At 47.6% G+C, this 25509-nt stretch overlaps 1 protein-coding gene across 5 annotated transcripts in view; it reads right to left on the reverse strand.

Annotated features, from left to right (window-relative positions):
* Window positions 1–25509, reverse strand: part of LARP1 (La ribonucleoprotein 1, translational regulator) — a 49857-nt gene that overhangs the window by 21194 nt on the left and 3154 nt on the right. For 4 of the 5 annotated variants that reach the window (XR_011143923.1, XM_068959629.1, XM_068959628.1 and 1 more), the window contains exon 2: window positions 10932–10958. Coding sequence is in view for 2 of the 5 variants with exons in the window: in XM_068959629.1 (XP_068815730.1) it covers window positions 10932–10958 (27 nt within the window). In the remaining 3 variants the exon portion in view is untranslated. Of the gene's footprint in view, window positions 1–3127; window positions 3175–5134; window positions 5165–10931; window positions 10959–25509 lie in introns of those variants that run through there. The other variant, XM_068959631.1, reaches the window with a different exon arrangement.

Consider the following 25509-nt stretch of genomic DNA (forward strand, 5'->3'; position numbering starts at 1 on the left):
CTGGAAGCAGGAGAATAGTCATTGCACAAGGACCAGACAGCCAGGGCAACAACAGTTCCGTAACTAAACATACACTGACAACGCGCTCCAAAAGGGACACAAAACTGCAGGATGACAGAGCATTGCATTCAGCCTAGGAGATTTACTTACTACCTAACCTGGGCAAATCAGAAACAACACTGGTCAACCTGGTTCTCTGTCATTTCTCGTATCCATTGCAGCTTGTAATAGATTTTTAAAGGCAGTAAATGAAGAGGTGGAATACATCTGCAAGGTTAGGGAAAGACCTGGTACCGCAGCAGAAATAGCTGCTTCTCGAGCAAGTAACTATAGCGCGTGCCTGCTCCTGGCATACTACTCGGGTGCAATGTAGACAAGGGCTTACACTACCAAAGCACCAAATGGGACAGCCTCTCAAACGGCAGTCAGTGCTTATAACTCAAAGCCCAACAGGAATGCAGAGTCTTCCAGGGCTCTCGCAATCCCAGACCTCAGCATGTGCTCCATCCTTGACACAGCACACCCCTCCTTCCCCCGGGAATCGAGTCAACAGAAAGGAACATGCCTGCCCCTAAGCTGCTCTAAGTTCACAGCATGGCATCTAGGCAAAACTGCTGATGAAGGTGGTTTTGAAGCCAAGAGCTCGGACTTTGCACTGGAGAAGCTGAGGCAGGGGCACACGCTCTGCGCTGCAGATCCTGTTGGGGGGGTGGAAGGGAAGAACCGGAATCCCCAAATTCCCTAGAGCTCTCCACAGTAGCCCAAGGGTGCAGAGCAGGAGAGCCAGCCCGCATGCCTAGCACTCTAGCAGGCTCTACTTAACCACACGTCTGCAGGGACAAGAGTCTCTGAACTACCCTCTCTCCTTCTGGGGGACGTTCCTGGTGAGCGCCAGCTGGGTACCGCAGACCACACCTGGTATTATGGGATAACTACCTTGGTACCATTTCTTCAACGTCTCCAGGCTGATGAAGAACAAGTACAACTTTGGCAAGGTTGAGCCAAGGTCTTAAGAGGCTGGGGGTCTGCGCAACTTGCAAGTGAGAGGGGAACAGTGTCCCAGCCAAAACTAACACGGCAAGGAAAAGGCATTTGCATTGACCTCCTGAGAAATGCCAGGAAGATGGGGGTGTGTTGACAACTTCTGAGAAGAGTAAGGACAGAAATCATTAGACAACTTACACCTAAGACGACTGCTACCAGCTCCTGCAGTATTTATGCATACGCTTACTGTCCAGGCAAAGAAAATTACGTCCAAGGATTAGCTGTTTCCCCGGGAAGCAGCTACCTCCTCGAGAGTCTTTCCAGAGGAGGGTAGAGTCCCTCCTGCGGTATCACACACAGGAGGCACTAGGTAGAACAGAACTGACCCAGCATAGCAGTTCCCATAGGAAACAGGGAGCCAGCAGGTGACAAGCCAGGGCCAAGCCCACAACACGTCTGCTGCAGCTGCGATTACAAGCATCTCCCACTGCTGGCCCCAAAGAAGACCTAGGGAGCCAATCTGGAATAGCTACATATGGGTTAACTAACATATATTCCCACCTTGCCAGTGGGGGAAGGCCAGTGCATGAACCGGAGTCCCTGTCCTTCCTCCACATCTCAAGCTCTCTCCCAGGGTGGCCTGATTTGCTCAGCAGCAGGGGCAAGATGCTGTTTTGGGAGATCTCCCATAGCACCCATCCCAGCCTATACTGATGCACCAGAGACTCAGAGCGAGAGCCAGGCCGAACCCAGGTGTGGGAAGACACAGCCGGTGAGCTCTGTGAGCCACATCAGTACCATGGCTTCTCCAGAGACACTTGTAGGATCACTCCTGCAGACCATATGTGGCCTACAAGCTGACAGCAGCCTTCCCCCTCCCATCAGCAGCCTGTTTGCTATGGAAGTTGCTGAAGGTTTGTTTTCTTGTTGAGAGTCTGCCTCATTGAGGATGCCCCTGAAGTTAGAAGGTGGCAGTCTTGAGGGACAGGAAAACACTCTCTGCCCATCTCCAGTGATTGCTACACCCGCTTCTTCATCAGTGAGACAGCAGTGGTAGGGAATATACCCTTAGCATGAAAGGGCTGGGAAGCATAGGCACAGTGGGGCAGAGGCAACCTTGGTCTCACCAGGCAGCGATACAGAAGCACGTCTCTGTGCAGAGAGATGGCGATACACTCAGAGACCAAGTACCAGCTTCCACCTCCTCCTGCCTCCCAGCGACCTGCTCCCAGCACTGGTCTCGGCCAGGTGTCAGAGCTAACGCCTCACTGAGATGAGAAATACTTGCCTCCAGAGCTCCCCACGTCCTGTGTGCACAAGAAGAAAAGCCTGGGATTTATATCACTGATTGGCTTTGCATGCTCACGTTTTGCTGAAGGTGTCATAAGGTACGTAAAACCTGCAAGGTTCAGGGCAAACTGGGCACACGGACTGCATCTCTTCTAGATGCCAATGCAACATTGTCCTGCTCTACCTCCCACCAAATCACTGCCATATGTGGAACGGGGGGGGGGAGGGGTGTGAAAACTGAGGGAGTATCAGGATGGGGCTCTCCAACAGTTTTAAATCAGATGCTACTGCAAGGAAATCTTCTGGCATGAACCAGGTGCATCTCCCCTGTGGGGACTCCCACCCACTCCTGGAGCCGTAGACAAACGCTTGCGGTCACCAGCCTGCGCCACCATTTGCAGCACATGGTCTTGTGACTCCCAGCTGGTACCACAGCATCTGGGCCCATCTACAGAGGGAAGAGGGCTATTTTCAGCACCTCTGCAATTTTAGCAGCTTCTTGCCTGTGTAAGAGAAGCTGCCGAGGAACAGGCAAGGTCAGGACCAAGCAAGAGGCTTGATCCTTAAGCTGTAGAGTTGAGCAAGATCTGGGCTTGCAAAGCATGTGGGAAGCCTGTTCAGCAGGAGGAAGACAAGCTGCAGGCACCATGGCTCAAAGCTTTCCAAGCAATTTTCTGCAACTCTTCAACAGACAGCTCCACCTTACAAGCCCTACTGTAACAGCAAAGGAAGCAAGGAGCTGCCTACACTTCTCGGCAATGTAAGCTCTGCAACTGCTGCAAAGATCACTAGCTAAAAATAACTTCAAAAAGGGCATTTGACAACTCTGCAGTAAGCATGAGAACACTCCTACCTGGGTGTCCTAAAGCAAGCTCCGAGAGCTCAGGAGTCCATGTGTCCCTGGAAAATGTGAGGAGAGGAGAGAACTGAGGGTACAGGAAGGTTCAAGGCAGCATGATGGGGCAGCAGCGTGGTGGATCAGAGTCATGGGCGGGCACCTGAGTTTTATTCCCAGGTCTGCAAGCCTTCAAATCCCTCAGCTGATACTTCCAAGCAGCGTACAAGAAGGATTCCACAGACAATTCGTAAGGAGGGAAAGAAAAAGCAGCTCATTACTTTCAAGCCTGTCTCTGCCAAAAGCATCCTAAAGGCAGTGAAGATCTGCAGAGACCTTCAGAATAAGCAGGGCACCAAATGTAAAGAAGCCCTTGTCACTGGGAGCCTACAAACAATATTACTTTTTAAATGCAAACCACCATACTCCTGTGATGCAGAACAGTACAGCCAGGATGCACATACGCTTTGTAATAAAAAGCCTGGCCTTATGCTCTGGCCCGGCAGCCAAACACCCGCCCGGCTGTACACGCTGGTCACCTGCAGGGTCCAATTCCAGTTTGTTTCTGGGGCAGCTGAAAGGAGGAACGGTCTAGACTTCCTGAAGATGCATAAACCTCCCCCTTGCACAAAAATCCTTCAACTTGTGGATAAGCTATAATCTGGAAGGAACGGGTTAAGAAATGCCAACGGGCGTTTCTAACATTAACAGCATCAGCAAGGGTACTGTGGATTCCTTATGGCACAGATGACTACTACTTAAAAGGCAGTAAACGAACCTTCTTAAGGGCAAGTGACATCTTTCTACCACCTTTCCAGGTGACATTCTTCCCCAAGCAGATTTCTAGGAAGCTTGCCTCACAGAAGATACATGCTCGTGCCTTGCACCAATCCTCCAGATGCCAGGGTCCTACAGAATGAGGCAACACAAGAACTACCCCCTAAACACACCCCTTAAGGAAAACTTACTTCTCTCACTTGCTCTCTCTCAAACTAAAAGGTCTTTCCTGGGAAAGCTAGTGGTTCCCAGACTTCAAGAGGCATCCCACTGGGGACACAGTCAAGGTCATCCATCTGATCAGAGACTCGAAACAGACTGTGCCAAAACCAGGGAGCTGTACTGTGTCTCAGGGCCCTGCGGTTAGCGAGCCACCCGGTTCTCTCCGGAAGGGAGAAAGGAACCTATCCTGCCACATCGCTTCAGCCCCTGAGGAAGAGAAACCTCCAGAACCAGTGTCTGACCCAGCTTTTCTGGTACAGACAAGTCCCTGGCCAGCAGATCATTTAGGCAACAACTCCTCTGTCATCACAGGAGAGAATTGCCAGCGACCCCTGATGCCTCCAAGGATACCTGCAAGGATACCTCTGGCAGATTAAACAGTTAATGGAGAGGCCTGGAAAAGCCGACAGTGCTTGCAGCTCCTGGAGAGCCATGCTCCCAGGCGAATGCCATGTTAGTCCTACAACCTGTGGACGTCTATCACGAGCCAGGCTGCGGCTCACGCGCCAGGCCCTGAGAAAAGACGGGAGTTGATTCAGCTGCTACTCAGGGCGACAAGCACAGCAAGGACACCTCGGCACCGGGGGAAAGGAGGACTCCACAGGAAAAAACTCCCGTCTGGAGCTCAGAAAACACCAGCTTGCTGCCTTCGCGCATTCTGCTCTCAGCACCGAGGCAAGGCCGCAGGAGCCCAGAGAGAATTAGGCCACACAGACAAGCCAAGTCATAGAGGAGTCTGAGGGTCAGGCTCTCCTCCAAGCTGATGGCTTGGAGGCTAGCAGGTAGTTCATGACCCAAAAATTAGTGGCGGGGAAGAGGCAGGAGAAGACGCTAGCAGGAACTACAGGACAAGGACAGGCACACAACATATGGAAGGATTTGCAGCTCTCATAAAACATAGAAAAAAAACAACCCACCCACCTTTGGAGGCTACTGATTTGCAAATTAAAAGAAGGGGCTGTCCTAACAGGACTGGCCGCGACCCTCCAGGACAGACCCAGAGCAGTTTCCTCCACTCCTGCTTACCTCCGCAGCACCGCTCTGCCTGTTCTGCCAGGCTCTAATGAAAAGCTAGTTAACAGTTAATTATTACCCATTCAGACACACGATCCTCTACTCTGACTGACTGCTGGCCAGGAGGGATAAGATAGTCACGTGACACAAAAATCCCAGCCTTATGAAAGCACAGGCAACTATATTTAGTTTGAAAAAATGATGACCTAGCGAGACCGCCCCCTCCCAATTGGAGCAGCCGATCTGCCATCTCCACAGATCTTACCTCCGTGCCACATGTGAAGCCCATCAACCAGAGCCAAGTTACAACACTCAGACCCAGAGACCTGGCACACAAGCCTGGGTGCACATGCGTGTGCGCATGCACATGCAGGTGATCTGAGAGGGGCCAAGCCAGAACGCAGCCCAGGGCGGGGAGACTTTCCCTCCCCATCTCTGGCGTTGTGCAGCAGGTCACCTTGTCAGCAGCGAAAGCTGATAAGCACCAAGAGCAACAAAGAGGGCCCAGCCCAAGGTACTGGACCTTATCTTGAAAGTGGGAGGCAAGCTGGGAGCCTGACCACTGGGACCAGCAGGGGAGCGGCATTCAGCAGAAACATTCTGGTTGCATCTCTGCACACCCAGCACTGGCAGCAAGAGGTGCCGGACTCTGCTGCCGCATCCAGTCAAGCCGGACACCTGTATTGCAGGAGGATGGTGTTGCTCGGACTCAGTGCTCTGCAATAGGAGTTTGCTTCACTTGGGTCAACCCACTCCCCTCTCCGCAATATAGTTCAGTGAACAAGACAGTGGAGAAGAAGCAAAGGCAACTGTGCGAAGATCATGCATGTATTGTCACTGGGGAGGGAAGACCCAGAAGACAGGTGTGCTGAGATAAAAGCCCCGTCCTGCAAAAGCATCATTTGCTTCCCACTCCCACCATAGTGGAAGAGCTTCAAAGAAAAATCCTCAGGACCAGACATCATTAATCTCTTATCCTCAGCAGAGAGGACATTCTCTGCCCGCACCTCAGCGCTGCCGATGAGGCAGCACAGCCAGCAGTGCCCTCAGCATGAGTAAGAAGAGGTCATTGTGTCGCTGTTGAGCCAAGAGCTCTGCACAGATGCAATCCCTTTCATGGCCGTCAGCCTCTTCTGCAGCTGCAACTGGGGACTTGGAAGCTGACAAAACCCTTCCTCAGAAGCATCTGGTACGTCTCACTGTAAATATTTAACAACGAACAGACGGGAATTGAGAGCGCCAGCCATGCAGCCAAGCGCCTGCCACGAGCACCTTCAATTCTGCACATTCACACTTCCCAGAAGGGGACTGTACAGGTCAGGTGCCCATCACAGGCACCAGCAGAAGAGGTGAGGAGGTCCTAAAAGGATCAAAGGTGCAAACTGTACACAAAATATGCCTCCGGAAAAACCTGTCATTTTAAAGAAGAGATCTAGAGACGAGGTTTCTAGAAAGGAGATTGTGAGGTAATTCAAATAGCATACATCTTGGTTCCTCCCTGCTATGTTTCGTCTACTTGACACTGTCTACTACTTCAGCGATTTCTGCAGAACCACCTGAGTCCCTTGCACAGTGGCCACTTGCAAAGCAACCACCAGACCTCACGTTCAAGCCTGCACCCAATTCAGCTGCAAATATTTCTCTGATCCCATTTAACAGAAGGGGATTGAACAGCAGCTCAACTTGTGAAATCAAGGAAGACAAAGCCATCACAAGCCGGAAATCCAGTTCCATCTCGTGAGGCTGGGGAAAGCAAAGGAGACTGGGTGCTAGGATGCGCTCCAACAAACATTCCCAGAAGTGTAGCAAGGCCAGACCTAGGTCACCCACTACGCAGTGTCTCTCCAGAAATGAGCTAAAGAAATCCTACAGTCCAGTAACCACATGGATTAAACTGGCAACAGGTATCCAGGCTTATTCCTACTGGCAAATTCAGAGTATTAACACTGTAATACCAACAAGGCAGCCAAATATTCTTGCAGTCTTTTAGAGCAGGCAGAAAAGGCTTCTATTTTGCTACTTAAGACTTAGCATAGCTCATCCAAGCAGATTTCAGGGTATGCTCTACAAGCACAAGATAAAACACCTTTACTTAAGCACCCTATCTTAAGCCAGTGGCGGTGAAATTCCAAGATTTTTCTAAAGCACTTTGACACAACAAATACTGCTAACTTCCTACCAGGGTACGCAGTCCCATGGATCTCTCTACATAAAACATTCTCCAGCTCAGGCAATTCCAGTGCCACAGGTGGCTGCTTCCCAATACCTATCACAAAAGAGTAAGGCCCTTCTTATTGGAGTGAGCCTTCCCAAAGGATCTGAGAGCAGGCAGTTACAGAAGAGAGTGCAATATAGTGTTTTCCCTCCTAACGTAAAGATTCATCTCCCCTCCTTTTCTTCATAAAGGATTAAAAATTACTTCCTTGCAGTGAGAGCGTCACCCATATCTTTTCATGAAAGAATTCCTGTGCTGAACACAAAATGCCAGTCGTAACTTGAGAAAGATATACCAGAGCTACTGCTGGCAGTTCTCTGAAGTGATCAGCTCCAGGTGCAGCAGCAGACAAAAAACAAAGTAGTCAAGAGATCAGGAGAAATGAGAACAAGACAAGAGAGCACCACTTGCTGCTGTATTAAACATTGGTGCACCCACGACTCAGTTCTGCAGTCAGGTATAGTCTCTGCATCTCATCAAGGACACAGCAGTGTTACAGATATACAGAGAAAAGCATCTAAACTGATCAATGACAGTGCCTTAGGAGGGGCAATCAAAAAGGCTGGGATTCTCCGCTGAGGAGAAAAGGGGCGACTGCAGTAAATTTTATCAGGAAGGTACCTTCTGCACAACTAGAACCAGAAGCACCTAATGAAATTAGTAGTTTGTTTTTGTTTTTTTGTTTTTTTTTTTTTTAAAAAAGGTACTTCCTTAGTTAGCAGGCTGTGAACTTCCCCACCTCCTGTGGCAACAATTCCAGCGAGGAGACAGCATCAGCAGGCTTGCAGAGAAATTAGATATTTACGGCCAACACATCCACAGAGGTCTAGGCAGAGACGTGCCCTCACATCCCTCATGTGACAGCAGAAACAGGGAGTACAAGGGGGAGAAAGAGTCATTCCTTCTGCTCTGCCTGCACACCACCTAGCCCAGCAGTGCATCTTTAAAGGGTGTTGAGATCCCTCAGCTTTTCACCTGAGCTCCAGGTCACCAGGTTTGAAATGGCTTCTCCTAAATCCTAATCCTAATCACGGATCCTAATCTCTGAATGTGGGAGAGGACCAAGCAGCTGCTGTACTAGACAAAAGGAAAGCTAGTACCCTCTATCAGAGAGCAGTTTTATTTCCAATGCTATTACATAAGCAGGATGCAAACATCGCTACCCTTCCACCTCCATTGTGCTTGCTCATGACACCAGGGTGAGGGCAGAACGCCTTCAGCATCCATATACTAACAAGCAGGTACATGCTTTGGGGCATGCTACGTTTGCTGTGCCTACAAAATGGCTGATGTTTTGGCTCAGGCTCCTCACCCATGCAAGTCCTAAGTCTGTTACCACAATTCAGCAACCTCCCTCCATCAGTATGTTAAACTCTTCTTTGGGCAAAAGAAGAACAGACTTCTCATCAAGAGGGGAACCTGGCTACACGGACCCACCTGCCCTAACAAGATTAACCTTACAAAACAGTCACTGACATAGATTATAAGAGCCCTGGTGATTTGCAATAATAGATTTTAGCAAATTAATTCCCTAGGCACACCTCAGCAAAGAAAGTGAGGTGAAAGCATCAAAAATGACCCTCAGAAGCACACAATCACTCTGATGCTACATAACAGGCACGTTCCAGGCAAGCTTGTCACGCCCCAGCCAGCAGTTCTACCCTGTCTTCGCGTGCCGCATTTACACTTCTGTGTGTTTTGAGATATCAGGGCTTTCAGATAAGCTTCGCACACAGGAAGAAAAAGCATGGCACCATCTTTAAGTCTTTTCTGGTGAAGCCATGAGACAGGGCTGCACAGTGTCAAAGACAGCTACCAGTAAGAGGAATCCTGCTTTTAAACTTTCCCTTATCTGCTTAAAAATGAAGACAGAATTGTGAAATACCCCAGCTCTATAGGTAACGTTTTCTGCCATGCTCTTGACAGGTAACTTGTATTTACTGAAAAGCACACACTATCATCTGCTGCAGATGCACACTTGTGCCCCGCCCTGGAGCCATCTGTGAAGGTCTCCAACAGGCTGGGGTGCAGAGGGCCAACCAAAGGACATCTCCAAGTCTGCAAGACAGGCAGAGAAAACCCAACATCCAATGAAGACAGTTCTTCAAAAGGGTGCAGAAAAGCTTCTTACGAGAGGAGGGAAGAAGAAAAAAAACCTCTAAGTAGCAGAAACCTTCCTATGCAGTCCCATGCTCCATCCTGATTTCAGACCCGCTGTACTCAATGCATGGAAAGACACAAGCCAGTCTTAACATTTCACTTTCCAGCACGTTCTGAAAGCGATTAAAAAAGTGAAAGCCTTACAGATGCTGGGGTTATTTCTCAGAGACCTAGGAGAGGTATCTTCTGCAACGCTCTAATGGATCTGGTTATACACCATGGCCCTGATAGCTGGCTAGAACTGTGGAAACAAATACACATGCACGTTTTGCTGCCATCTGTTCAGTTCATGAAGCCAAACTACACTGTCCCAAACATTACACTAGACCTCTCAAAAACAATGCGTTATTTTACTGAAATCAGCCTTAATTTTAAGACAATGGAGCCGATTTTCTTATTTCCAAATTCTTATCATTCAGTGCTTTACAATCAGCAGTGGAACTGATCCTCACAATATTGCTGTGAATTAGGGGAGCAATCCCATTGCAAAGATGAAGATGCAGGCAGAAGGTAGACACGGTGATGCGTCCAAGGTCGCAAGCACAGGGAAAGTCAGGAACTGACCCCCATTCCCCATGCCTTTGCCATGGGACATTCAAAAGGCACCACAGATCCTGAGACAATAGCTTCTTACTGGCTGTTCATGGTATCTCAAGGGAAAACACACACCTCTACACTTCAGTCCTGGCACTTCAACAGTATCAACATGAAAGAAAAGTCCCCAACAGTTTTGGGGAGGCAAGAATTAAGACCACTGACATGTGTTTTAAAAGCTACGTCGCCTTTCTGATTCAGGCATCCTATCTGGAACAAGCCTCCTCTCCCCTCCCGAGGCTAGGAGCCCAATCCTTTTCTGCAGGGTTTGTCCTGTCAAGGCTGCATTGACTGTTGGGGCCAGGAAAGGCATTAGTCTTGCACCAACGGCAGTACAGGTGCATCACAATTGTCACTAATAGGGACACACAGCAGCAACACAGTCTAAACAAGCCAAGGGGAAAAATCTGCATCTTTTTAACGTATTGCAAATTTAAATATGCATTTTCAGATTCATGGACGAATCAAATTATTCGTCCAGACTAATAGCTACAGTTCTGAGTTACGTTTGCATCTTCAGACTTCAATGTTTTGAGTTACATATGATCAAGACCTTGTCCTCAAACTTCTCCAGAAGTCCTTCAACCTGGACCCCCAAACTTGCCATTCTACAATGTTTTGGAGGAAGGCAGTCTTCCACAGACTATAATCATCTTTACATGAAAGCATGAAACATGTCACTGCCATAAAACAATGACCAAATATCAGTTTTTTTTAAAATTAATGTCTGTTGCATATTCCTCTATCATTCTTCTAAAAAGTTGGTTAGAGCCGACTTTGCAGAAAGACGCGCGGGGGGGAGGAAAGGGAAGGGCTTAAAGAGTTTTAATTAATACATACCAGAATGGCCATCAGCTGGAAATATATCTGCAAAAGAAAAAAAAAAGAAAAAATTTGTATTGGTTGCAGTCGGAGTGCAGATCATACTAAAAAGGTCCCTCCTCTCCTCATTTGTTTGCTTTAAGAAGCATTTTCTTAGTATCCCCAAGTTAAATATCAATCTAGCTTGGAACCCACCTCAGTTCAACCACTTGTCACAAGAAAGATTTTTAAGGACTTAAGAGAGCATTTATCCAAACGTATTGTTCTCATAAACAACCTTCCATTCTGGCTTCTAACAGACTGTGCTAAGTAAAAAAAAAAAAAAAAAAACAAAACGTTGTGTGGAGCACTGTCCATCTTGTAAAGAGCTAGCTGGTGAACCACACCCACCCCAACCAGCCCTTCTGAATGGAGACCTAGGCAGAGAGCATCTAACACAGTTACCAGGCCGAGGGACCACAGACAGCAGCCAAAGTAAAATCAAGACAGGCATTTTCCTGATGCTTCTTGGTTTTCATAGTTACAAGGCAAGTCAATAGGTGTGCCTGACTCCAACACAGCACATCTACCAACAAACAGGCAAAGAGAGGCATGCATCCGTCACCCAAACACAGCATCCACATGCGAACGATGCCTTGGCACATCACGCGTCACCCAAGAGGGAATACCTTCCCTTCCCACTTTCGACGGCTCTGCAAGCAAGTAGCACGGCCCTTTGCACAGAGCTACTGGAGTCTGCAGGGACTCAACTCCTGAGACAACAGATCACTCAACTTCCCACCCACCAAGCTCTTTCCTGCTTGAGGTACAAGTCCTTTTCCTGCAAAATCCTCTCTATTTTGAAGGGCAGGAATGAAACCGGGAGGAAGAGGTTTTCTGAAGTAACTCAAAAGAATCAGACAAAAGATTCATCCCTTTGAGGGGCACGTAGGAGAGCACGTTTGGAGAAACCCTGTTAGTAAAGGCTCCACAAAGAGCTAGGAAAACAGCATTTCTGCGTTCTGCAACACACTACGTTTTCTTTAAGAAACTTGAAAGAACAGGGGGAAGGAAGGCTGACAGTGAGGCAAGGTTCTCCTAGGACAGAGGGCAGGCCCCCGACTCCAACTTATCAGCTGCCCAAAATACACATTCAGCTGGGAAGTCACAAGAGAGTTGCAGCAAGGACATAGTCACAGCAAAAACGCACCTCCTCCCAAAATTGCTCCTATTTCTCTACCTTTGACAGTGCACCGCATTCAAGGTATCATCAGGCTGGAATCCTTTCACCCCACCTATGAGCAGAAGCAGCAACTGAACAAATCAAAACTCCCTCCACCATTCTATAGGGCTTATGATCTGTGGGCCATGTTGGAAGTACGATCTCAGACAAAAGCCAACCCAACTAGAAAAACAAACCGCCCCATGCCATGGATCGTTTGCAGACTGCATGTGTTCCTACTGGAACCTTCCGCCAGTACATCATCACCTAAGCAAATCTAACATCTTATATTCCTGTAACGGTTACTGATGAGGGCAGGCTCTTACAGCCGTGAGCAGAAATGCCCTGCACTTGATCTAACAGGTCCCAGAACAAGAGGCAGTTTCTGTATTTCCCTACTTAGGCAACTCCCAGACAACTTCTCTGCAGAATAAGAAGGTGGAAGTGCTGGTTAATGCATATCCCACCTGTTTGGACCCAACAACAACAACTACACAACAAACAAACAAAACTCCACCCCCACACACATACACACCACAAGACAAAACAAAAACCAAAACCACACACAGGAATGGCTGAAAAAAGGAACTCCTCCGTGCCCGCCAGCCAAAACCTACAGGCCTTGGCAACCATTCCCCTTGCTATACAGTGCCAGACGCAATTCTCCAGTTTGTGTTCCTGCTAGGCTGTTCAACCCATCCTTCATCAAATGCACTGCAGCCTCGCTAGCCATCTGCACGGCCAACCAAACCAGTTTCTGAGAGGTATAGGCTCCCTCCCGCTTCTTCTTGAAACCACCACTGCTGCCAAATCAGGTAGCAACCACAGGAGAACATCCCTTAGGGGTCATCTATCAGGCATGCCTGCTGCAACTCATTGCTCGTGTTCCCTCAAGGCCCCTGCTCAGCTTGCAGCTGTAGCCCCACTGCCCCATCCAGCTCCCTGGAGACGAGAAGTAAGGCTCGCCTGGCTTGAGTTTCGCCACCATAACCGATTTTCCATCTCGTTCGCTAGAAAAGCGGTGGGAACTCTTCAGTGGCTTATGCCACTAAAAAATGAAGGCCACACATGATGGCTAGTGGCAGATATTGCTCACATGCACTCTGCCAGCTCTGCCAGCATGACTCCAGTGGAGGAATGGCACTACCCTGTTCTCCAGTCCACAGCCCTCCTCTCAGTCTGTGGGAGGAGGAGGTCATTACACCTATAATTAACACAGATTTGAATCCAAGCCTTCTGGAGTGGAGACCCAGAGTTCTGGACCTGCAGGCAGCTTTTCCCATGGCAGAGAACAAGCACAGAACAATCAGACAGCAGGGCTTGCTCTTCTGAAAAAGAGAGGTGCTCAGAGGACCCACGTGAGGCAGGGGGAGCCAGAGACTGCCAGGCACAAAGTCCCTTTGGGACACCCGTTTCCTTGTTCTTCCCTGCAAACACAAGTGACTAGATTAGAAATTAGTCTGCCAATTAAGGACAGCACCTGATGTGCCCAAGAGAAGTCTAAATCAGGCAACACTTTCTTTTCCCAAGGAAGCCATGGTGGGGGGGGGGGGGGGGGGGGAAAGGAAGCAGAAATGTGCCTGGCCAGCAGGCCAAAGATAAATCACTAAGGCTGCTCTCCAACGAGCTCGTCTAACACACTTTGGGACTGACATTGCCAGCACAGTTCGGTTCCTTTCCCAGTGCTCTCAAGGTTAAAAATCAAAACACAAAGGACCCAAGCAGAAAGAGCACGCTGAGACTTTGCTTTACCCAGTACCAAAAGGGCTGAACCCAGTAAGCCAGACCCACTGATTTCTCCCCCAACACTCGCACCATTTTCCTACCTGCTTCCCTTCAGGGAATCCCAATGCCAGGCATCCTAACATAGGCGGGACGCTGCAGAAGTGATGAACATGGGCAAGGGCAATGCTCCACAGCAACTCTCCATCTAACCAGCTGCCTGCCAAGTACTGGGCAGTGTTGGTGCTAGACCACAGCAGTCCTACCCCACCTGCACCACACCTCCCAGCTAAATCCAGCCCTATAACACCAGGTCAATACAAAGTAAATGCCAGGCAACCAAACAGGAAGGAGCACAAAGTAGCCAATGCTGTGATGTGAGAGAGGAAGCCCTAACAAATTTGGGCTCTGTGGTCTCACATTTCCTCCCCCTTCCTACATGCAGGAGTTCATTCCTCAGCATGGGTCCGAAACCAGAAAGTCTTAGTGTCTAAACAGAAGGATTATTAATTACTAAAGGCACTGGCAATCTCTTCGTCATAGCACCAATCTCTGCCAAGCTAGGTATTTCCCAAGCACTCTAGCATCCAACTCAGCTCTGTAAGCTATCCATACAGCCTACATCTCCGCAGAAACAAAGTTTCACGAACCTCCCTGCCATCAGTAAAAACGGAGCGGGGGCAGTAGAGGAAGGGAAGGAGCAGGAAGAGGTCAAGGACCGGTGTTGTAGCTAGCAGGATGTTTGGGAGGGCGCTAAGCATCCCTTACAGGACTGTCATACAAGGGCACAGACATTTTACAGAGGAGTTTGCTCTGAACACCAATACCCAGAGTTGCACTAAAAAGCTCAGGGGACACGACTAAATTAAGGGCAGCCTTTCCTACATTAGGGGTGTGTGCGTGTTGCTGTGTGTAGGTGGGGAGGTACAGAATCCCATTATTTTCCTACTGATATTTTTAAACACAGGAGGAGACCGTATGTTAAACTGGGGCATTTAAAGAGAAGAGCTGATGCATCTACATATACTCCCCCTCCCCAGGGACGATTTGGCCACTGCTACTATTCAGGTATCTGGGACAGGTCCAGAAAGGCTATCCCATTCGCAAGCCCAAGCCTCCTCTCTGCTGCTCCCCCTGCTCACTGCAGAAGCGCACTGCCAATTAGGCTCCCCCATCAGTCCCTATCCTCCATCAGTGCCAAATTCAAACACCCTAACTGGAAGCCTGCCTCCTCTCTGCTCGAGCGCTACAGGGTGCGGGTCCCGGTCCCTAGCCTTCCTGCCATGGATGCTGCTTCCTTCCAGCAGGAGTCAGGAACGGAAGCGGCTCATTAGCCCTGATGCAAGAGAAACGCACTGACTCGTTATTACAGCAACCCACAGTTGTAACTGCCAAGAGGGGCAACATAGCCACAAGCCGAGCTATAGGAACAAGCAGCTCAGCTCCATGAACTCTACAGGTCCCCTAACATGCTACTCTCCTTCCACTTTCCAAACCGGGGGGGGGGGGGGGGGGGAGAGGAAGTGTACTTAATGTCACCTGCCTTTCACTAAAGCACGCTAGCTGGTACTATTGTACTGGTGTGGCACTGACCGCGCGCTGCTCTCCTGTAACTGCAGAGGCGCAAGCAGACGTGACAGTAAAGCCCTCCGTCACACCCAGTATGAAACAGGGCCACTGAACATTGCCACTATCTCACCCACAACCATCTGCATGTGTTGCATTTCTTCATCTATAAGGCACTGAGCAGACTCCAGCTGATTTGTCTGGCTACATAAAGTGAAGTTATAACTAAACCATCTTCCAATGCTTTGCAGATAAAAGATTTAGACGTAAGTAGATTGACCTCTCCAAGGTCATGCATGGATTCAGCAGCAAGAGACATGACCAGAACTCAGCAGTATGGGCTCAAAAACTGTGGGACTGCAATGACTTCCCAGAAGAGGGATGGAGAAGGGAAATCCTGATGGGCAGCAGGAACGCTGAGGATCAAGATCAGGAGGAGAGGAGTGATATCACCTTCCACCCAGCAGGGAAGTTTCCGTTCTGCTCCTTCAGCTATAAAGGCAATCTTCCCAATACAAACAGCACAGGCAGAGAAAAATTACCAAGCTGCATAGCCCAATGCTATGCTCTGCTGTGAAGAGACCAGTGTTGCCACAATCTCTTTTCTGTCCCCAGGCAACATTTCAGCTCAAATCTACACCACCTGGTTTCTCCTCAGAGGCCTAGATAGGGCCTGCACAAGTTCCTGAGACAGCTTCAAGCCTCTTCAAAGCAACGCTCAATGGAGAGGGGGGAGAGGCCTGCTAGGCAAAAAGTGGCAAAGCAAGAAACCCAAACCCCAAAGATTAGCATGGCCAATTACATCCTTCCCGAGATCCTGCTTGCTTCCTGCTCCCCTCCCTCCTTACCTGCAGAGCAGGCTCAGGGAGGGTCCGGCTCTCGGCCACCCAGATCTTCCCAAACCTCTCCAACTGCCAGGTCTGGGCAAAAATGCTTCTTAAAAACGTTCAGCTATTATAATAAGCATCTTCACCCCCTCAAATGGAAGCTGACGCTTGAAATGGGAGAAAAGACCTAACCCAGACAACAAGTTTCTCTCACTCGTGTTGATTAGCCCTAAGATACCAACAGGTCAGTTCCAGAAAGGGCTAAAACTACAGAAGCATTCATCAGCTCACAAATCCCTTTCTCTGCAAAGGTGTCCAGAAAGCTGGATCCTTGTTAGGTTTTCCCTAGTTTTCTGACCTTTCCATCCAGAAGAGAGGCTTGGTTCCATCTCAAACAGTCGACTGTTATTTGAAGATACCTCAGTCACCTTTGCTAGGAGGTTGAAGAGACACAGACAGCATGAGCTCCAACACCGATTTCCCACAAACCACGTTGAATCAAACGCTTCAAACGGATTTGCAATGCAGAAATGACCGTGCCTTTGGTAAAATTCACCTAGCGTGCCCCAGATTACTTCATGTACTTGGAAAGAGATGAAGACTGCCCTCAAAAAGCTGCGAGAGGAACTCCTCCAGAAAAATCATTTACTCCAAAATGAGAACATCTATATGTCTGGGATAGCTCTCCAGCTTTGAAGTCACACCATGCACTAAACTAAATTAGTTATCTTATTGCCAATATTAGGTGACAACAGTGAGATGAAGGAGATAGGAGCTGACTTAATATGGCTGTGACTTTGGCAAGTAACCGAACACACGCTCGCCAGTAGGATGGGCACCATGCTTGGCAAAAAGCACTTTTCAGGAGTTTACTTGGAAGAGAGGTTCCGATCTCTCCTTCTCCAAGCAACAGAGATGTCAGTGGGCTTCTGGGGAATGCATCTGGTCAGACTGACCAGAAAAAGTGATAGCCCTTCAAACAAACAGTCCTATAAATCCAACGCTCACATGTGCGCATACACACAAAAAATAACTGTAAGGTCACGGCTGTTTTTTCTCCCAGCCACTTATCAATGCTTGTATTAGAGAGAACAAACACTGGACATTCTCTCACATTAACTCCTTCGCCGCCCCCCCCTCCAATCCCAAAATTCGGAGAGAAACAAAACATTGCTGCTCCAATCACAAGCCAAAACACTCCTATTAACTCATCAGACGAAAACCTGCAGAGAAATTATGGAACATTAAAGGAAGGAGCAAGAGAAAGTCCAATTACTGTTCCCGTGAAGCAACTGGTGACCTAGCTCTCTGCCTCATGTCCTTTAGCCACCAACAAGCTCGAACTGATATCACTGGGAGCCTCCAGCTGATCCACACAGGCAGCCCCTGTGGGAAGAGGCCAAAAGTACCAGAACCACCCACCCCTAGCTGTTCTTTAAGCTACAGGATATTGAACAGGCAACAAAATTTCAGGCATGGTAAGCAAAATTAAGATGTCTCAGAGAGACTCTCATTAAAATAAAGGAACCATTTAGTGCCAGCACAGAAGCTAACAGGATCCCACTGTGTGGAAACCGATACTGGATGGGGCTTCCCGATGACAAGACTGCCACGTACTATTCTGCAACACTCTTTTCTGCATACATATAAAGGACATGCATATAAAGGAGTCTTCCCAATATAAAGTCCAATACTGCCCAAGAGCCAAGAGCGAAACCACCTAAGGACAGCCCAGCCAATGACGAGCAAGACAGACACATTCTCCCCACAGAGGAGGAGAAATCTCTCCCCTCCCCAGGGGACATCACATCATTGTAGCTAGAAATCCAATCTCTGAACGAAAGAGGAGATTTCCTCACCCCCTCACTCCCCCGGCATCGTATGCATGCCCCTTCATCACACAAGGATGCCATAAATCCCAGTGACATCCCCAGGAAATGCAAATTACAAGGCTGCCTCCACCTTATTGCTGCGGGCAGAGCAGGGGCTCTGTAGGATATACAAGGCAGCAAAGTGAAGAGAACATAATTATATCTCTTAACTGAATCAGAAATCCCCAAACTCATAATCTGCTCCCCTCTGGCCCAGTCAATCTAGCTGGTTTTAATCAAACCTAACAGCTTTTCCAACCTCTCCCCAAACTTCTTCCTTGCTTGGTTCCACTTTCTACTGTTAATTAGATCAACTCAGGCTTCAACTCCAATTGAAGACAGACGGTTGCCTGCCTGAGAGCTGCCACATTTCTTCCAAACCTTCTTCAAAGCCATACTTACAGGTTTAATTCCACATTTTAAAAATATAGGTCACTTTCACATGAAATTCTTCCCTGCATAGAATAAAAATGTCACATTTTTATCATTCTCTGATTAAAACAGGGGAGCAAAACAGTTCACCCGAGAACGCTGCTGTAAGCTGTTGGGAAGCCAAAAGACATCAGCCCCCTTTTGCTCAGCTCAGGGCAAGACCCTCTGCAGTGGAGGGTGAATTTCTGAGCAGTCAAAGGATGCTTTAGATCATAGTAGACATTCCCCCAAGCTCCCAAGGTTTAGCTGAGCTGGGAAGTGACGTCAATGTTGGTATCAGTCAGGAAAGTCTCATGCTTTGTCATCTGAGCACGTGACAAAGACATTTCCACGACACACTTTGTCTTCTTGGGTGGAATCTCATGCACAAATATTCCATCACTTCTTTTTCAGTCAGATTAAAACCCCCATCATCATCACTGAGATGCATTTCTCCACATCTCAATACTTGCTGTCATAGTCAAATAATTTCTCAGCATCAATGCGTACCAGTGTGATTCTTTACACTTATTCTTTGCTTGGTTCTTCCATCATTTGCTCCCTTGCATGGCCTTGTAGCTAACTTGCCAATGTGAATCTGTCTGGAAGTCCACAGGTAGGGGCAAAGCGTTTCAGAGATTCCTTTACACGTCTCCTCTTAGGCTACATGAGGACAAGAGCACTGCTATCTACAGAGATGTGGGACTCTTATTACAGTCAAGTCTTTATTTTCAGTAGGCTTGTTCAGGTTGGGGGGGGGGGGCAGGGAAGGGGTTGTTTGTTTTTGTCAGGAACAGACATTGTTTCCAAGCTATGCTGGCTTTATAACTATCTGGAAGGACTACAGTGAAGATATGAAATTATTGTAATGAGACTCTTAAGTGTCTTCCAGGAAAAAAACTTTGTTACTTTCATAACACTTAATACACAAAAATGGAAGACGTGACCTTGAAGGATCTGGAAAAAAAAAGTTTCTTGTACTTTGAATTGAAATGAACGTTTGGCTTACCAAACGTTTGAATCTTATTCATTAATTACAAGTTCTCACTATCTCATTCTATCACTAACTTTTTATCTGCAAATGCGCAAACCAGACAGTCTTGCACTAACGTTTGGGAAGTTAATAATCACTCATTTGCAGCACTGACCAGAAGCTTTCAAAAACACAGTTACAATGAAAAAAAAAGCAGAATGAATTCAGTGTGAAGGCTGAAAATATGTTGCAAATAACCTGGTGAGAGACAGTTCTAAGTATTAAACAACCTACCCATCCTCTGACAGCATCTTTGAGCTACCAAACAGGCACAGATGACATCACCACCCAAACTTCTCCAGGCTCCCCATACTCTTCTTTCTCTTACTTTCCCATCAACAAAACTCTACCCTTTCCTCATTTTTGCGGCTTTTACAATTTGATACTTGCTTCCCCACATACTTGGTCATTAAAAACTCACCTCTTTTCTGTTTCAAACTTCTTAAAACCTACCGTATCTAGCCCTGGTCAGGGCCTGTGTTGCACCCCACAGGCAAGTCACAAAAGTCAAATGACTATTGGGAAATGAGGAGAAGAGATAAGCAATTCCCCGAGCCCTCCTGCTTGCCAGCATATCGGCTGATTCCTTCCAGCACGCAGCCATGCCCTGCAGACTGCAGAGTCACTGCAGGAGCACAGCACACGCTGCTGCTCAGCTGGAAAAATACGCTCAGCAGTACACTTGGGACAGACGCTGCTTCCTCCCACCACCCCCTTAACCTCAGGGGCTGCACCCCCCGTACCAGATCGGGAGAATACGGACGAGCATCATCTGGCACCTATCAAGCTTGCATGCTTGCACAGACCACGTGCATGCTGCCTTCCTGCGCTTAGGCAGATCCCTTACTGTGCCAACGCCCAGCGCACAGGGGGAAGGACACCAGCCTATTTCCACCCTTCCTACGCAGTCTTCCAATCACAGCTTAACTTTGGCTTGTGTGTCAAGGACACATGATGTTCACAAGTCCCATTCAAACCCCCACTTCTTCCAAGCGTCCCAAGAACCTCCCTAGCTATTGCTATTACCAAGGGCTCTCTGAACAGCTTGCTGACGACCAATAAATAATACCGTGGAGCTCCAGCAACACTTCTCTGCAGCCTTCCTGCTGGATCAGAGATGCCAAATCAAGTTTATCCACACATAACGCCTCCTTTCCTGGGCTAGGAGGCCAAGGCTACTGTGGGGAACAAGCTAAGAGTGCAGAAAGGTACCTGTGGGCACATAACCAGGTACCAGGTCAGCTCTGTCTGCCAAGTAGCATGTTACAGACCTGTTTTCAGCCACTTCAAGGGGAACCAAGCAGGAAGTTAACATGTTTCCCCAGGAACACAGATCAGGACAAGCTGCATTCACTAACACACGTGCAGGTTTGAGCACACCCGAGAGGGAACCAGACTGTCATTCTGTAGATCAAATGAGCAAGCGTGTCTGTGCCACCTATTAGTACCACCGAAACCAGACTGAGCTGCACTAATAAACCCCACTCACAGAAACAACCACCTCAATTCGGTCTTTGCCATTTCTAAAATAAATGGAGGCTTCCATCTGACCAGCCATGCCAGAGCATTCAACCCAGCCAGAACTACTGAGGCCTACCTACTACAGCATGGTCACCTCCCACACATCTTCAGCCATGAACTTTCTGCAGCAGAAACCTCTACCAAGCCTTCCGACTTGTGACCATATAAAGGAAGAGGATGACTCAAAACCAAAAAAAGAAAAAGAAAAACACAACCACCCTGAAGCACCGTGCCCTGCTGAAGCCAGCTGCTGGCCACGTGCTACTGTACAACACTACGACACAGGAAAGCGTTGAAGCAAGCTGCTGCTTTCAAGTCAGCTTTGTTCCAGAAGGACATTGAAGATAAAGCACAGATAATGCAGGTATTAGATCAGTCAACTCACAGCTTTTCCTCTCTCTCTCCTTGCACGTCACAGCATAACATCCCCAAGCACACGTAGCTTCAGTGCTGCATGAACAGCTCTTCACCATATAAAAATCTACAGTACGTTTCACACCGACGGTGGGCCTCGTGGCTCATTAAAGCTGGCTTCTACAGTTCAACCAACAATGGCAGCCCAGGATGATCTTGACATCAGGAGAGCTACAACATGCCATGCATTGATTTGCTCAGGAAAGGCAGTATACCCAAGCCTGCCTACACAAACCCCCCAACCACTGTACAAAGTATGTGCTCTGGTGGAGAAAAGCTCGGCTAGGAGCATTTTCTGAGAATCTGCAACTAGAAGATGACTCTATGTTTAGAAACATGCTGACACTGTACTTGACCACAGTTTCCACAACGCTTCCCAAAAAAACCTTACATCTTGTGCCGTATTAGAATTGCCATCAGCAAACCTCTTTTTCCAAATGTCTCATGCCAGTTTTTACTCCACTGCCTCAGCACCCTCGTATGTGTACCCACTTCTCCTTTCAGCTGAGCAATCCAGACTGACCCTGACCTGCGACTCTCCCCCTAAAGAACTCCAGCCATTGGTTTATTCAAGGCCAAATTCAGTTCCCACTTGTTCTGATCACTAGTTATCGTTGCCTAAATACACAGAGGCTTTAATTTCTTGTAACTCTGCATTAGCATCTTAGAGGCTTTTCCTTATCTCCCCTCTTACCTGCTAAAGTCATAAAGCTGTATCATTTGCTATTAGATTTTCAGATTAGCCAGTTATTTCAAGGCAAGGAGGAAAGTTTTCCAGCTCCACTAACAGATCACTAATAATGCCCTGCATCTACCGAATGAATTCAGAACCGAAGTAAAGACGCAGGTGAAAAAAGCAACAAATGCAGACCAGGCCACGCTGGAGACCACATATCCACACAAGGTACCCAGAGCTCCATTCTGCCTCACAGCATGACTACTTCTTGCCCAGGCAAAAGTTCCGGCTGATGGCATTACCATCGTATGAGATCCCACAGCTCTCTGTATATACAGCAAACCAAGGATTTGATGAAGACAGGAAAGTCATAACAGACGTCAGCAAATGTGAAGACTTGAGCCTTTGATGGCAAGTCAGCACAGGTTCCAATGCTAAAATGACAAGAAAATAAATAATATTTAAAAGGCCATGATGCAAACGTGTATCGTGGCTAGGCATGAACAGAGCCCTCCGCTCCCAGGTGGGCTTACAGTAAGAGCAGAGCAAAGAGCCTTCCTAGTTCTCCTACAGGTTGCGTGAGATGTTCAGCAAGGCAGTTGTACCTCAGTTTACCTTAGTCACTGAAATGGAGGCAGAGCTTCTCTGAGAGATGCGCAATCATAAAGGACACCAGAATCCTTTGGGGGTATGTAAGTATATTTAAGTTCTCATTAAGATGACGATTTCTTTTTTTAAAACCTCACTGTTCAAAGTGGTAGCAACTGTAAGGATTAAAAAAAAAAAATCCAATCTTGTCTAGACAATACAGCTTTCTACTAAGATGCCTGCTCCTTATTTAGCCAGACAAGTGCTTCCACTGAGATAGTGTCTGACATTCTTTACAAAGTAGTTTAGAGCATGCAAAGAGTAACCTAACTCTATCTCAGTCGGCATTTGATGTTCCCCTGAGGATAATTTCACACTATTTGAGAACAGTGAAAGGCTCAGGCGTCATAACGTGGAAACAAGAGTAGATCATTGCAGCCCCAATGCCCTGATTCCTAGCCCTGCTTTCTGTACTTGATTTGTCTTCAGATTTGATCCAAGTCCTTCTTCTATCCAATCCAACAATCCCAATGCAAACCCCCAGGGTATCACAGGTGACAAAAAGCTTGAAAAAAAAAATTGTGGGATTTAAAGCAAAGATTGAAGAGAACCATCTAGTAATACTTCAGACCTGGCAATCTAGAACTTCAGATCACAGCAGAAGAAAGCATCAAGTCCCAGTAACTGGGGACAATGAGTCAGCTCTCCGGGAGCTACAGTGCATTCCCCAGCCTTCCTGAAACAAACAGTGCAGAACAGGGCAAAGGTCCAGCACGAAGCTGAAGGGCAAAGGTACGCGGGGGAGGGAAAACACTAACCTGCACTTTTTTGGAGCAGCGTGTTTCAGTTATCTTAGTGCCCCCTGCCCCTTAAGGGAACGGGAAGACTTACTCAAACTTGACTTGTGGAATTAGAACAAAACAGTATTTCAGAGAGGAAATCTTGGGGGCGGGGGGGGAAGGGGGGAAGAAGGACTCCTACTGCGATAGCAGAGCTCTGTTGCAACAGCCAGCCAGAAGAGCTCCACAGCTACATGCCACGACAGAGCAAGAATTACCCAACACTTTGGAAATAGGTGTGTGCTGCTCTACCAAGCTGGATACCCAAGCAAGCACATGTGTGCATCTACTCCAAATGGAAAGCGATGCTAAAGGAAAAAAAGCTTACCATAAATCTTATCTCTAGTACTGGAGACTGGTTTCAAGGAAAGTCCTCTGGCAAGCTAGTCAGCGAGGGGTGAGAAGCTAATGAATCTTTCCCCACATTTTTCTCAGTACTGGTTGCCAACCCAGCCTGTGCTCTGGCATAAAACAAAATACACTCTCTCTGAACAATAGTCAGCTAAGCTCTGATGCTTGCTACTAGAAACTAAGGTGTGCCTTCTTCTGGAAAGCACTACTTATCCTTCAAGGGTATTTGCCAGATGGCAAGCAAAAAACTCTATTCAAGAAACTAAAACACCTTCTGCATCTCCACTAGGAAAATAATGAGTGCTGTTTACTAGTGACAGCGTGCTTGCAAGCAGAATGAAACTGTGACAAAAGTCAGTGCAGACAAAGCAGTGCTAGGTCATTAAAACCTGCATGCTCTTCCTTCCAGGACACAAACAGCTTCAAAAATTAAGAAGTGCCAAGTGCCTTGATGCAACATTTCTTGAAATAAATCCAGTAGGCTTTCAAAACTGGGTGCTGTTAACACCTGTCTGCACTAATGCTTGCATCATCACTAGCACTAGTGCAGGGCACAACAGATGAGTACAAAATGTTCCAGAAGGTTTAGCAGAGTCTTAACTTCAAGTCACACTTTTCCTCTATAGAAGAATTTGGAGAAAGTATTTTAAATTTGGTTTATAGCCAAAACTGCAAAGCTGTTTTTGTCAGAAAACATTTCCTTCGCTGCTCCACACACACTACCATCATGCCTGCTCAAGTTAGGCTGCTGAGTGAATTTATTTAAATGATAAGAGAATGTATAGCAACTTTTGTGTAACTAGTGGGGACTTGCACAGCTCTTGCTACTAGACCATTAAAGAGCAAGAATGAGATGAATCCCCCTTTTCTCATTTGTACCCTTGACTCTCACAAACGCATACGGATAGTTACATAACACCCATCGTGCCAAAAACGTTAGGGAAAGACTTTCTAGTATACTACCCCAGCGGAGTTTGAGCTTTCACTTACAGCATCAGCAGCGTCACTGGCATCTAACTCAGTCTAGTGCTTGCTCTACTTAACGCAGTGTTGTTCTTTTCTCGGCAAAGCGGTTAAGAAGCAAAGAGAAACTTTGTTTCAACAGTCCACCCTCCCGAAAAAGCAGAGATAACTACTCAATCATCCCATTACAAATTTCATTCCCAGCCTTAAGCACACCACAAAACTGCTGCAGCAGGTATGCTAGACACCCACTTCCGAAGACAGATCATAACCCATCCAAAAAGGACACCTTCCCTTCAGTTCCCATTCCAATCTCCCAGTGAATTCGACTTTCACAGGCGTTATTCAACTGCAGCAGGCTAAACAGTTCAAAACAGGCAGAAAGCAGACCTAGATTTGCTAAGCTCTTCCATATCTATATTCAGACACTGACAGCAGAAACTCACAAAGAGGACATGGCTCTGTTTTCTCTGGGCCAGGGCTCAATTCCTTCTCTTTTAAAGGCACTAATTCCAACATGGATCGTTACAGAAAGGGTGAACGCCTAAGGAGCGTATCTCGTCCACTAAATCTGCTCTACGGGCCTACAATTAATACAATCATTACGAAAAAA

This window comes from Struthio camelus, chromosome 13 (assembly GCF_040807025.1).
Source record: "Struthio camelus isolate bStrCam1 chromosome 13, bStrCam1.hap1, whole genome shotgun sequence".
Taxonomy (NCBI): Eukaryota; Metazoa; Chordata; class Aves; order Struthioniformes; family Struthionidae; genus Struthio; species Struthio camelus.